Here is a 15199-nt window from a genome sequence, read left to right on the forward strand (position 1 = left end):
TGGAAAAGCAATTTTCTGACAATAAGGGAGACTTTGACTCATTATCCACTATAGGTAAATAACTAGAAGAATAAAGTGCAGTAAACTTATTTGTGCAACAAACCAGCATGTTAATGATTATGATGATAAACTAAAATTTGACAAATACCAGTTTGCAGTATAAATCAGCATAATGAACTGCTTTTGTAAAAAAAAAAAAAAAAAAAAAAAATGGAAGTCAATGACACCGGAAGAGACACATTATAGTTACATCCAATCTTACATAAAAAATAAGGTTGATACACACGTGTGAATACATATCAGTTAAAATCTGTTATTTTAAGTCAAATATAGATGCAAGTATCTAGGCAGCTGTAAACAAACAGACTGCTTCACGTCGTCCTCTCCCCACGTCCAGCCTCATTTGTTTGAGACACATCCCACTCTCACATTAGCCCATGTTTCTTATCTCACTCGTGTAAATAAAGCAGAGTAAAGCGGTTCAAAACATCCAGCATGCTACAGCGAAATCTCTCCCAGCTGACAGACTTCTAGCACACTACAGGACCAATGTGTGGGAGATTATGGAGTCACCGTGTGATAAAGTGGCATGTGTTTCCAGCTGCACTCAGTCCACGTCAATCCCAAGCTGTCCGAGTAAGCATTCCTTTAGGAAACGCCACCATGGCTGACTACACTGACAGCAGAGATGGCATGTTTCTAGCTAGCGTGTTGATTTGGACCCGCTGTTCAGACAGTGCTTTTGAAACATCAGGAGAAGGTGGTTAGCTTCACTGCTCTGTGGTGACAGCTGTGAGTTAGCAATGCCCTCAGCACACGATTACAGAAAGAGACGTTAGAAAGAAAGTCAAGACACATATATTGCCAAGGCCTATATATATTGCCGATGAAATGTTGAGTGTTTTTTTATTTAGCTGCTTGACCAGTGTGTTTGTTTTTTTTTCAGCTGATATGTCAGAACTTTATTTTTACGTTGCACTGGACTTCTAGATACAGGGCATCAAGTCATCAAAAAAAATATTTAATTGCTTTAGAAGTCTAAATCCCAAAGTATACTTCTGTGTTTGTGCATATGCAAGTTGTATAACAGATTTCATAAAAAAAGTACGTGCACCCGTGCATCACCCAATTTTTGTAACCACGCATATTTTGTACGCACAAGTTTGTTTTTCACTAATCAGTTGTTCCACAAGGTGGCAATCAATTGCGTTCAATTGGCAAATCAACGTTGTTTCACATTAGATACGGAACAACAAAACAGCAACAATGACATTGACAAGCACTCGTGTGAGAGGGTAAGGAGTACAAACTTCATAAAAAACCAGCGCAGACACTGGAAAATGGAGCATAAAAGGCTATGTGTTTGACTGTACACACACTCTAATGTACACTTAAACTAGTGTTGTCTAAAGTACTGACCGCAATATTATTCCGTACTGAAATTTTAAAAACGCCCATTTCCCGCTAAGATTTGAGCGCTATGGAGCGGATTGTTAAACGGTGCTGATTGGTCATTGTGTTCACGCGCTCGACAGATACATCTGTGATAGGGTTCAATGATCATCGTCTAGTTGTGGCGTAAATGTGCGTTAGGTTTCTATTTGCATAAAAGCCTACTGAATATTAAAAATTTGGCACTGAAATAAAGCACATACAAATATTTCAGACTACACCCTGACTGATCATTCACGTTACGCTGTAAAAACGTAGGTTTGTTTAGCGGCTTCAGTCCTTTGCATACTTCTCAGATACCGTTGGATTGTGGGCATGCAAATCCTCAGGCCAGTTTTATATGAACGGAGAGACTCCACATAAACAACATAAGAAGAGCACTGAAGACCACAAGACCACCTTTACGTTCTGATGTAAACCCTTTAGAGGAGCATCAGTCAAAAACTAGTCTGTTTTCCAACAGCAAGACAAAGTGTCTTCTAATTGATTAGGTGTATTTGCGCCAACTTGAGTGACACACAAGTAGGCTTGTTGCGATAGTCGGTGTTTCCGGTGATACACGGTGTTTAACCCACCTACCGGTCATAGCACTTGACCACCGGCACCGTCCCCATCGTGTTGAAGTTTTAGCCTATAGAAATTAAAGCACTTAATTCAGTTAGTGACTACGTGCCTTCGTAATTTAGCGTAAGCGGAACGAGCGCCACAGTAAAGCAGCAGGTGTCCAATTTCATTTATCATACGAGGAGCGTGAGGCGAGCTAACTGGCAAAGGATGGCGGAAGATCTGGTTTCATAGCGAAATGCAAAAGCACCTATTTGGAAATATTTTGGATTCAAACCAAATGCCAACAGGGAACCTTAAAACTTTAACCAGGCAACCTGTAAACTTTGCCTGATGAAAGTGGCAGCATCCGGAGGTAACACTTCGAATTTACATGCACATCTTCAAGCACACCACAAAAATGAAGCGGCCAAGATGGGTCCAGTGGCAAAAAATTAACCACAAAAGCCTGACACACAAACGCAGCCTTCAATAAGTGGTGCATTTGCGCCAAGTTTAACTAAGTTTTTGATGTTCGTTCGTTTCATATTCGATGGTTGTGCGGTGTTTTTTTTTTTTTTTTTTCAAAAAGGCATGCACTTTATTTAACGAATAGTGAATTTTTTAAAATATGATTTCTTGTTTGATACTTGCACGATGTGTGCAGTGGTTCGTTTTGTTAATAAATGCACTTTAAAGGTGTTTCATAAGTGCTTTTGTTTAGTTTTTGCATGGTGTGTTGTTATTATTCATTTTGCAATAAAGATGTGTGTAATACAAGCGAGTGTCTTATTGTTTTGTGTATTTTTATTAAGAATAAAATAAATTAACCCATGATTAATTCAAACAAATGCTACTGAATTGCCGCTAATTAAAGTGAAAGTAAATTGAGATGTGTGCACGTATGCACAACCGCATTTTCGGCCACAACGAAATCCCCGACACGCAACCCCGGTGACACCGGGATTACCGGTTTTTTTACACGTCGATTAACCGGTGGAAAAAATCTGTCACCGCAACATCCCTACACACAAGTATGGTTAGACATTGTAGTAGTACAACATGAAAAGCAGGGTCTGAAACCAACTTTCCCACCAATCCTCATGTTGTGGTTTCAGATAACTGGGCTTTAGTGTGATTTCTGATGTGTGTGTCCGACTCAAAAGGTTAATGACGTTCTCTGCACAACACACACATGTGTGTGTCATGTAAACGAAGCCTGCAGACTCCAGGACCATAAGTTTGAAGAAGGAAATTACTATGCTAATCCGCTACATTTTAAAAGTAAATGTCAAAAGAAAATACATTACCCTCGCATTTCCAAACAGCCCTGTGGAACTGCTTAAATGTGACATTTCCCCAATCACAGAGGAGAAAGGGAACACCTCATCATCAACCGCACGCTACAGCAAATGATTAGCACTGAATTTCTAACAACTGATTGTGCCAAGGTGGTCCTTAGATGGGTGTCTGAGACTATTCCTCGCTGCACGGACACGCAGAACTTCCAACGCAGAAGAAGTGAAGGAGAAAAGAAACCAGGGACACTGCAATGGAGAACCAATGAATACAGCCAAAGAAGATGCATGTGGACTTGTGTGCAATCAGTCCTAGACAGTATACAATACAAAACTAATCAGGATTTGTTTTTTTTTATATATGCATCAATGCTCTGCAGCTGGTGCTACTCTTACAACTCATTTGGTTGCTTAAAAAGCATTACAATAAAACGCATCAATTACAGTAAGCATTTATAGGCAGATGTAAAGTCTTTTTTCTGATGCGCATCAATAAATAGACACAGTTACATGGTTTTGTTTTTGCAGCTGTAAACTAACTAAAAGATGGTGAATAACAAATGCATCTGAAAACAGTTAATGTTTAATATACATTAGCCACTGGTAAATGCAACATTCACTTATTTACATTTAGATATGAATAAGTCAATGTGTCAGCAGAATACTGATGAAAATGCACTGCAACTTCCCAGCAAGTGTTTCATCTGGATTCCTCTTTGTAGAGTGTAATATTTTCACTGGCAGTGCTGTAATTAGTATGCTCACAGTGTGCTGTGCTTTAGCTGAGAGACCAGCGCTTTTCAGTCCTGCAAGTGAAGCAGCACAAAACGGCACATTTTGGACGCCTCCTTTTAATTTACACAGAATATTTTGATCATCCTGAGCCGGCTGCACTAGATGCACAAGTCAAATCTACGTCTAGTTGTGGCGTAAATGGGCATTAGGTTTCTATATGCACAGTAACCTACTAAATATTAAAACTTAGTTAAATGCAAACATGTACAAACTAAATAATTATGGAGTATGAAATGGAAATGAAACTTCAAACATGCATCATGTTGACATTTATACATATTTATATTAAGAGAATGTATTATGTGAATGAATTACATGAAGCTGATCTAAACAGTGCAAATTGGTGTTCATGGCAAAAAAAAAAAATTACGTAAGTAGTTTTTTGAACCAATATTAATTTGTTGCCTCCTTTAAGACATATTACTGAATGTTATAAACATAAAAATGCCTAATGATATTTCAAGAAGAGTTGTGCCGATAGACGATACGATATTTAGAAATATCGCCTGGGGCTAATGCCTTTGACGATAGCAAAATTATTATGTTATGTTAGAAATAGCAACTTAAGCTAGTATGATTATGACAATAATAATTTTTTCATAAATATATACGAAAAAAAAAAACTGTTGCTTTTAGGTTTTTTTTTTTGTTAAACCGAACCATTCGGTTCACCACACACGGCTCGTGCTGGGACCGCGGTTCAATTTAAATTTGACAAAGCATCTGTAATATGGTTTGCTATAAATAGCACGTAAAACAAACTGGGTTCAACTAATATATGTTTCTGTTGATGGATGTGCATTCTGGATTCCCAGACATTGCAACAACAGTGATGAGGAAAAAAAATAAAAAATAACAAAAAACCTGGACAAACCATTCACTCTTGATCAATGTGAATTAATGCTGGAATATGAGCAGTCATTTATTCCGTCATCACCCGGGTGCTGACAGCGCGTGAGCACAGCACACGTTAATATGCGTTTAAACTAGGGATGTCAACGATTAATCGATGATCGATTAATTGTCGATAAGAGATGCAATCGATTAAGGCTATCGATGGTCGGTTAACCGATTCAATGTTGGGCTGCGTGCGGCTCATGCGCACTCAACACGTGCGAGCGGCTGTGAGTGACGGTGACGATATATAAAAGCATCATCATTCATTCACAATGTACAAATTAAGCTTTTAATGTGATTTAAACTAAAGTACATTAAAATAGAAACAACATAAAAGTTCTTCAACATTAAATGCAATAGAAATGTAGTTACTAATCATTTCATCAGATAACTGTTTTATATCGTGCGCTTTGCAGGGCTGCGGGACACAGTGACAGGACAGGTAGTCTATTCATTCCTACAACTTGTTAATTCATTCCTACGAATTATTAATGTGGCAATTGTCCATGTTTCATTAATTTTGTTCCCTAAATAACCCATGATTTAAGTGAAATAAGGGAACAAATTAATAAATCGAACGAATTCTTAATTCATGAAATCTTTAATTTCCCTTCCCATGTTTACCACAGTAAGAGATGCGAAAACAGTTATTAAAAGCGAAAGATAATAAAATAAACCTGGGAAATTAGAGGGTTAGACTATGAAGATTTAGGAAAAGAAACAATGCCTAAATATACTGAATTTGTGGAAATTCGTGACCAACCGGCAAACCAGAACAAAGCCGCGTAAATGAAGACTATGGGGTCCAAAAGCATGGTCGCGATCTAACATTTTCCAGTTAACCTATTATTCCTCTAATAAACAAAGCTTTTATACCACACTTGTCATAATCAGATCTTATCATTTCTAAATAAATAATTGCTGGATTCAAAACAGCGATTAATAGGCGCTGTGACCGACACATTCCTGGAGCATTCACTGCTGTCACTAAACGGTGACGCCGAGCATCGTTCACAAGTTTCTGCATGGACCTGACTAGGGCACAGGTTCTAAGCCCTGGGACAAAATGGGATGCTTTAAGGAAAATTTATAGTCTACTAAGTAATAGGCCCAAAATAAAAATAACAATTTGTTTTCATGTTTTTTTTTTTTTTTTTTTAAATAGGCTATGCGAAATATATCCGACTTAAATAGGCTAATTAAGATTAACGGATTTAAAACAGAAGTGTGGGCGCTCCATAAGTTCACAAAAAAAAAAAAAAAGGATGACAACTCATTCTGTTTGTTTGCTTTATTTTACAAGAGCACAAATCTTCTGTTTTTATTGTGAGTGTGCACAAATGAAAGTAAACACTTTTGCGGAAAATATATATATTTTTAATGTCTCAGCTGTTTCGATCGCGCCGGAGCCTGCTGCACACGTAGCCTATATTCTAGCGATTCAAACTTACATCGCAGTCTGTTCATTATCAAAATAAAATGTCAACTAAACATTAAAAGGTTACACTGGTCAGTTTAAATAGACCGTAGTATACCGGTCCACTCTGCTGTTATGCCAAGGACGTTTTTGCTCATATGAAGAGGATCATCTTTTCCGTCTATATGCGAATGTAGGGCTGCACGATTCTGGATAAATTGAGAATCACGATTTTTTGATCTCATATAGAGATCACGATTCTCCTACGATTCTTTATTATTATTATTACTATTAACATTATCATTATCACACGTATATAAATTAATTATTTTATTTTGCAAGGATTCTTTAAATTGATCAAGTGTGACAAAGACATTTATAACAAAATATTTCTATTACACACAATTATTGTTCTTCTGAACTTTCTATCAAAGAAACCTGAAAAAAATCTACTCATCTGTTTTCAACATAATAATAATAATAATAATAATAATAATGTTTTTTTTGAATGGCAAAACAGCATATTAGAATGATTTCTGAAGATCATGTGACACTGAAGACTGGAGTAATGATGCTGAAAATACAGCTGCACACCACAGAAATAAATTACATTTTAAAATACATTCAAGTGAAAGCAGGTATTCTAAATGGTAAATATATATCAAAACTTTACTGTTTTTGCTGTACTTTGGATCAGATAAATATAGTTTGGTGAGCAGAAGAGACTTTAAAAAAAACATTACACATCTTATGGTTCAAAAACTTTTGACTGGTAGTGTATATATAATATATTTAAAACCCCAGTTTTTTTAATATTAGAATGATGAAAAAGTTGTTTAGATCACTGATTCAACGACTCACTCATAAACCTACTACACTTGTTTCATTTCTGGATGAATCAGCGTTTTTGAATGATTCTCTTGAATGAAAAATTAATTCATTGACAAATAAATTAAGACACTTGTCGCCACCTATTGGTGAAACAATGCAATCGACACAAACGTTATTTAAAGCGCAGTACTTTCAAAAGGGGATTTGTTATATTTTGATCGCTGCCATATAGACATCAATGTTTATATTTAAACTATAAACTTTATCCCAGTATTTCTGTGATAATATAAATGACTGTAAGAAAGATATAATACTGTGTAGTTGAAAAGACTGTTTGTGAAGATGTTTCTTAACCAAACATGGTAAGAGCTCTCTCTGTGTCAGCGGCAGTGCGCGCACGGATTTGAATGATCCGGTAAGACTTTGTCAAAGGTTTAACAGACTCGGGGAATCGTTGTCTTTTAGAAATGAGATCGAGAGGGTGTCTGAATCGAGATCGCGATCTTTTAACGATTAATCGTGCAGCTCTATGCGAATGCGTGTTAAGTACAAGCCTAGTTTACATTATAAATAATAGTTTAACATTCAAATACATTGCGAATATGGAAACATTTCGATTTGTGCCGAATGAGACATGAGCAATAACCTCCAAATAAATCTAGCCAAAGCCGCGCTCGCTCATCCTCGTCTGCACGCATGCACTGTCACGATCTAATGCGCTGTATGCCGGATTTTTTAAAATCTGACATTTTCTAGGACAGAATCCAGCAGGATCAAATTAATTTGAGCAACTGTGTTTTGGTGCAGCAGCGCCGATGTAGTTCACTTAATGTGCAGCGCAGTCACACGCGCTCCACATTTCGGATAATTTTATACAATAATGTCAGTTGAAAACATTGCAATTGTGCTTTAAAATACAACAACGAGCACCACAAAACCATTTAAAGAGGCGCTTTCAGCGTTCTCCGTGCGGGATTGGAAACTGTCAACAAAGTAAAATGACCTCAAAAGTATGGCGCGCTCTCTTCATTTTATCAAATGATCATAATCGCATCTATTCATTTTATAATCCTGCTACTAGCATTTTATTCAGACTAAAACCTCTTTAATTCAAGTGAGAAAGCGTTTTGTGTGTGTGTGTGGCTTTTGCACATCCTGTCATACCGCTGACTGCGTGCCTGCAATAGACGCATTTTGCAGTATTATGGTTAACGATTAATCGATTAATTGATCGTTAATTTAAACAACGATCGATCATGGAAATAATCGAAATTTGACATCCCTAGTTTAAACTAAACTCATTTAAGCTTTGTCAGTTTAAACATTTAAGAGCCAAAAGGACACGAGCTCGCGCGTGCAGTGAGAAGAATTGTGCATGTGCTCCGCGCAAACCCGCGGCCCAGAACGTGCACAAATATTAAGATCTCTCGAAGTAGCTATTGCGTTTAAATGGACAAATTCACACAAATAATTATGTCAAAATGGCCGTCTTGGTAAGTATCCTACAGCAGAAATAGCCGGCAATCTTTCATTTATACAGTCCAATATGCAATGCTGTTTTACATTTGATTACTTTATTCAATTTCTGTACCTAAAAACTTATGCTAGACCTGCCCAAAAAAAAAAAAAAATAGTAAATCACTGTTTGTATCTTTACTCTATTGTATTTATTTGTAGTAGAATATATTTTTTTTATTAGAAAGTATAGTTTTTCCATAAACATTGCACATACCGAACTGTACCGAAAACCGTGACTCTAAACCCGTGAAACAAACCGAACCGTGAAAAAGTTGACCCATGCCACCCCTAGTTTCTTTGTATTTATTTTAAAGGCAACATTTATTGTCAATATTGGGCTTGCGGATCATGTGGGTACTAGGGTACTCTTTGCTGTGTGTGGATGACCATGTCGGTCAGCCACCACCGAAGACCAATTCTGAGAAGGAAGACCTCCTCCAGAACCAGGACTGAGAACCAGCTTTAGTACAGTCAGCATGATAAAACCTCTCAAGATGTGTTCAATCAGAGTCAAGTGAACTCAAAACCAGCTCAACTATATAAGCCTTCCTGAACACCGACTAATCAAGTAGTCATTCAGACAATCCAGCGACTAGACTGTGTTGAAATCTTTACCTCAGAAGTACGTTCTTTGCAATCATCAGATATATCTGGTGCACAGTCGAATGCAAAGCAGCATACAGCTTGAGCAAGTGAAAAGTGAAGAAAGATGCATGAGAAGGCCGAGCCAGAGGAACGTGAGGAGTGGAGGGCTGCACGAGTGCTTCTGCGTGGGTACAGCAAGCGTACGAGAGGCCAGTGTGTGTGACCTAAACGCTCCTGAAGAGACGGAGGGATGGCCGGCCGCTGGAGCATGCAGCATGAGCGGGTCACAGCTTCTCCCAGCGTCTAATAACACGTGCACGCTCACACACAAACATTCATAAGTGCACAGCTGTCACCGGCAGGCAGCAAAGGATCATTCACAAAAACAGCCCCCTCCTGGCTCTGTTTCCCTAAGTATCTATGACACAGAGAGAGAGAGCATGTGGAGATTCATTACTCAGCAGTGCAGACAGTGTGCTGTGGCAGCAATGGTTCACTCTTTACCCTGCAGGCGACTGAGAGCGTGCCCTTCACTCGAGGATGCTGGGATAGGATTCTCCCTCTCAAACAGCAACTCACTGCACTGGCTCTGGGTCAGAAGCACTGGTCTGAGAACAGTTTTTTGGACAACAAAACTTTACATGAGTGACTTATTTAAAGAGGTGTTTCCTGTGACTAAGGTAGCTATGACATCTACAATGTAGAGAGCAGCAGAATTACAAACTAACAAACAAAGTCCTCATGTTCTTTTAATGTTATTTTTAATGCAAGTCTCAAGCAGTAGGATTATTTATTCACTATACTATTTATTATTAAAGTCTCATTTCAGTTTTAGTTTGGCTCTAGTTTTGTATTTTTTGCAGTTTATATGAAAAGGTTGTGGTACAGCATACGACATATGAATAATCAAACATAAAATCAAACATATCCTGCTGTCACTTTAAGAGCCGGACGCATCCAAACTACTGTTACACGCGTATTTTCATTCTCAACTCTTTACGTTCATTTATTACATGAACGATGAAGGTATACACATGAATAATCACCAAGCGCAGCACTTTGACACTTTTATTTGAGCGTTTAGATGACGTTACGTGTCCGAGTCCTGATCCGTCTCGGAGCGCATTTCTCTTCCAGAAGCACAAGCTCTCTTCACGCTTTTAAAAACATGAAGTAATAGACTTCATTAAATTTAGCAAATGTGTCATTACATGATTTTTTGCACGGGAAATTGGGCTTTTATGGAGGAACGAAAGCGCAGCACTGCAAAAGGGGAAGAATGGAGTGAAATAATCATTTTATAAGTATAAATCGTATATAGTATAATTCATAAATCGAAATCAAACATTTTTATTTATTTATTTTGGGGGGGGGGGGGGGGGGGTGTTAATTGCACAGCCCTATGATATATGTAAACACCTAAATTCATTACAGTCCCATAATGGAAATTACACAATTTCCCTCTTTTCTCATTTCAATTTCAAAACTCTTGGTCAACAATCCACAATAATTGCTCAAAAACTAGTTCACAGAAGTCTCATAAAATAAATAAATAAATAAATAAATAAAATGAAAAAATAAATTAAATATTTGACAAGGGGAGAACTGTCTGCCCGACTGAGCCTGGTTTCTCACCGGGGTTTTTCTCCATCCTTTCACTGATCGAGTTTTGGTTTCTTGCCTCTGTTTTGTGAAAAATTACATTTAACACCACATTTTACATACAAAGTATCTACTTGTTAATAAATGGCTTTTGGGTGAAAATTATGGTTTCTGGAAATAAATGAAAATTTGTAATTTTTTAAGTAGTGCTGTCAAACGATTAAGTGCATCCCAAATAATGCATGCATTTAAATTATATTATAAATAAATATATTTAATATATAAAATGTAACATTTTTCTTAAATACATGCATTTGTGTGTATTTATATATTAATTCTGATAATTTTTCTATAGTGGTTAATATAGAATATCTGCATGGTTTTCCTTATTTGCATTAAATTCATTATTCACCAAACACACAATCTGATGCCCTAGTTTATAACGTCAAAATAATCTTCTAAAGAAAATCGTTTTACTCATTTTATCTTCAGGACATTTTATCTCTGGGCTAATTAATCTGACGTGAAACAAGCTCACGTGCAGGAAAAATAAATAAATAAATAAAAGCTTATGGTTACAAATAATAACTGCTAGTTTATTTTGGCACTCAAAACATACAGTGCCGGTCTCATTCATGCAAATCTGTGGTGCCAAAACCCTCAACACCACACATTTCTCTTGCTTCAAACACACAGATCTATGCACTATTTTGAACTGAAGGGATGAACACAAGCTAAAACCAGCTCCACACATCCTTTAAATAAGTTCATGTTTTCAGCAAACACTCAGATCTCAATCAGCACTTTATACTGTGCAACCAACACAAATGCCAAGTTTTAAAACTCTCACCGAAGATTTAAAGCACTCTAGACAAGAACGGATTCATTGTTTTAAGATAAATATTCTTGTCTTCCCATCATGATTATTGCATAACAAACCGTAAGAAGATCTCTGCCTCTGAGGGTCATTAAAACCCTTCATTTCCTCAATGAGAGCCCAGCCATCACGGCTTTAAGCTTCATTCTGTCATTGAGAAACAAGAGGAAAGGTGTGATCCTGAGAAAGAGCGAATAACACGGCTGACGATCACAGGACGCTTGTGAACTTTTGACATATATGTTACAAATCTGCTTTAATTCACAACAGCATTGGAAAGATTACACATGACGTTATCAGAAAGAACCGATCCATTATTGAAACGCTTGTGAATCAAAGTTTGTTTTTAGTCAGTCTTAGTTTATTTTGGACTGTTGAAAGTGATCTACAGTGAGCACTTGCATTTGATGAAAAATATCCTTGAACGTTTTCCCCCAAAACCTTAATTTCTCTTCACTTGAGTAAAGAATGACCTCCCACCTCTTGGTGTAAATAAATCAGGAAATTCATATTTTGGGGTGAACGGTCTCTTTAAGATTTGGATGCCACAAATATCAGGATGTCACAAATAACAAAAATACAGCAGTTCCACATATTCTGTATTAATATAGCATTTCACATATCAGGAAACCGGGATGCAGACAGCTTGGATAAGACAAGAGAAGCAAACAGCACATGAGGTAACCCAATTTATCAAGTTAACTCCTTTTTATAAACAATGCAAACATTTTCAGAGCATGCAAAAAGAAAAATACATCACTAAAAAGTGTGCAACCCAACTAAACAGATTCATAAAATGTGCAATTACGCTTACTAAATTAACAAAGGATGCACTGCTGGAAAAATAACACACGTGTATCTTTATTGCATGCATTTAAATAAGACCTTGAATTTTATTACTCAATTTAAGTGTTAAAAACAAACCAGACTTCTGCATGGATGCCCTTTGCTTACGAAATGCTACAAAAAAATGCAGCACAAGTTAAATAAAAAGAGTTTAAAAAGACTTAATTGTAACATCAGAAAACATATTGCATGCACTCAAACCCTGTAAAGCGCGTGCATGCACAGCGCGAGTGTAAGTGTAGCAGCTCGTCGGCTCTCTGCTGCATTAGATGCAATTATAAATGGCCAGGCGCAGGAGAATAGGCAGCCAATCAGAAGAGAGCTCGCGTGTCAACCCAAGACCAACTGTCTCCTGCCTTTGACAGAAGGATTTTACCTCCATAATTCAAATCCCAAAGCAAAGCAGCTCGCTGAACTTCCTCACAGCTCTCAGTCTGTTTACACACACATACACACTAAAAACGCCTCAAAACACACCCGAACAAAACACGTTTCAAAGCCAGTCGAGCTTAACGGTCGACGGTGTTCACGTTCAGCCCCCGGATGTGAACATATTCAGTGTTTTTAGCGTCGGAGCAGAGTCAGGGAATAAACTAGCCGTGATCAAACAACTAACGTAGCGATAGCATCTCGCACTAAACACGGACTTTCATGAACAGCATCTGTGCTGCACAAACACCTCCAGTGCCTTCAGAGCTGACGTTAGCAGTTAGCCAATACATAACCAGTCTCCCTTTCCGATTAAAACTGGGCCGAGATACATGTTTGTAACGGACTTCTGACCGGTCTCTAGATGGAAACACATTAGACGGCTAACCTTTTTTAGGCTAGTCAAGCGGTTTACACACTGCTGTATGCACGCAGCCTCGAAAATCAGCATTACTTCCCAATTCCTCTCGCCCCTCTCACCCCAGCACACAACTAGCCCGAAGTGAGACAACAACACAGCTCAGAAACAGCTAATTCTCTGGACTGTGTTCGCTGGAGAAACACAGGCAGCCATTTTAGACCAGACTGAGAAACAATGGCAGACTCGCTCTCTCTCTCGGTTTACCTGGCTCCGGTTGAGGGTTTGTCCGGTGTTCCCGGGGCTCATTGGAGAGGGGTGATGGCTTCTTTGTTGCCAGGCCGGATGTCCCCCGCCGTACTGCCCCATGTCCGCCGCTCCTTTAGCCGCCTCCGGGCCGAGCTCTGCGGCGGGGAAGCTCTGGTAGCCCCGGGCCGAGCTCGGGGAGGTCAGGAGCTGGTTCAGGGTCGGGGTGGACGTGGGCTGAGGGGTGCCCATGTTGTACCTCTGGCTGTTGTAGGAAGCGGCGGTCACGTTGGCGGTAGTTCCTCCCGGCGGCGGCTGCTTGCCTGGCGGTCCCCCGGATGGAGGCGGCTGGCTGTTCCGCGGGGAGTTCACGCCGTAGCCCTGGCCTTGGTGGTACGGAGTCCGGTTTGGGAAGGCGCTGTAGTTGTTGAAGTGGTTCTGGTAGCCGTGCTCGTGTGAATTGGGCGGGTATTGGTCCATCCCCGCCGGCCCGGCCATGCCAGGGCTTTGTTGTCCGCCATGTTGATGAAAAGCGGGCCGGTTGTAGTGCTGGTTGTAGCCGTAAGGAGGCGGAGGGAAGGCGGCCGGGTGTTGTGGAGCCATACCGGGGTGGTTAGTCCCGTCGGGATCATTCTGGCTGTTGTTATTGTTCACCCTGGACGGGTTCCCGTTACCGTTCTTCATGTCAGGGTCGCCTGCTCCTCCTCCTCCCCCGGCAGCAGTGTTCCCCACATCGGCCCCGTCGCGCAGCTCCTTCGGTCCTGGGGATCCGGTGACGGTGCTCTCATGCGGCTTCTCTCCGAGCACCGGCTCGTCCTGCGGCTCCCGCTCCGGTTTTCTGAGTTCGGCGGGAGGGCTAGCGTTGAGAGTGGCGACCTGAGCGGCCATGATCTCCCTCTCTCTCTCTCTCTCGTTCACCGCGAGTCACTTTGAATATAAACACAGCGCTCTTATGAAGACGTTATAAAGCCCGCGTCCCGTAGCATTCCTTCCGCTTTCAGACCGGAGTCGGTCTTCTCTCCCGAACGCGGCTCGAGCGGAAAAAGTTTCCAGGAGAATATAAATAAAGGTCCCGGGAATGGATTTAACCGACACCAGTGTGTGTATGTGTGAGTGTGTGTGTGTGGAGGGGGGGCCTCTTACAGAGCGAGAGCGCGAGAGAGAAACCGATCAAACCAGCACGAGGCTCCGCGAGACACAGCCATTTTACTGAGGCGCGCGGTCACGTGTAAAACGCGTCGTGGAGCGCGGGAGCGCGGATCCGGAGCGGAGCAGAAGTGTATCCTCTCGAGCTTTTTGACATAGTTTGGGTTCCAGCACGAAATACGCCTGCGAGCCTCGGCTTTTATTGTGAAAAAGTGCATAAAATATGTGTTATTATTTTATCTTTTCAGACTGAATCTTTAGTATAATATTTTTTTATTATTATTTTATATTATGCTTACACTAGCACTATCTGTTCTCAATTTCTATTACATCTACTAGTTTCTTTTCTTGTTTTATTA

The 15199-nt window shown here is 39.6% G+C and overlaps 1 protein-coding gene across 2 annotated transcripts in view; it reads right to left on the reverse strand.

Annotated features, from left to right (window-relative positions):
* Nucleotides 1-14927, reverse strand: part of LOC127979263 (AT-rich interactive domain-containing protein 1A) — a 59539-nt gene extending 44612 nt beyond the window's left edge. Inside the window, exon 1 of one of the 2 annotated variants that reach the window (XM_052584589.1) lies at nt 13716-14927. In XM_052584589.1, the coding sequence (XP_052440549.1) occupies nt 13716-14582 (867 nt within the window). In that variant the 5' untranslated portion in view covers nt 14583-14927. The remainder of the gene's footprint in view (nt 1-13715) is intronic. The other variant, XM_052584588.1, reaches the window with a different exon arrangement.
* Between the last annotated feature and the right edge of the window lie 272 nt (nt 14928-15199).

The sequence above is a fragment of the Carassius gibelio genome, chromosome B19 (genome assembly GCF_023724105.1).
Source record: "Carassius gibelio isolate Cgi1373 ecotype wild population from Czech Republic chromosome B19, carGib1.2-hapl.c, whole genome shotgun sequence".
NCBI classification, from domain to species: domain Eukaryota; kingdom Metazoa; phylum Chordata; class Actinopteri; order Cypriniformes; family Cyprinidae; genus Carassius; species Carassius gibelio.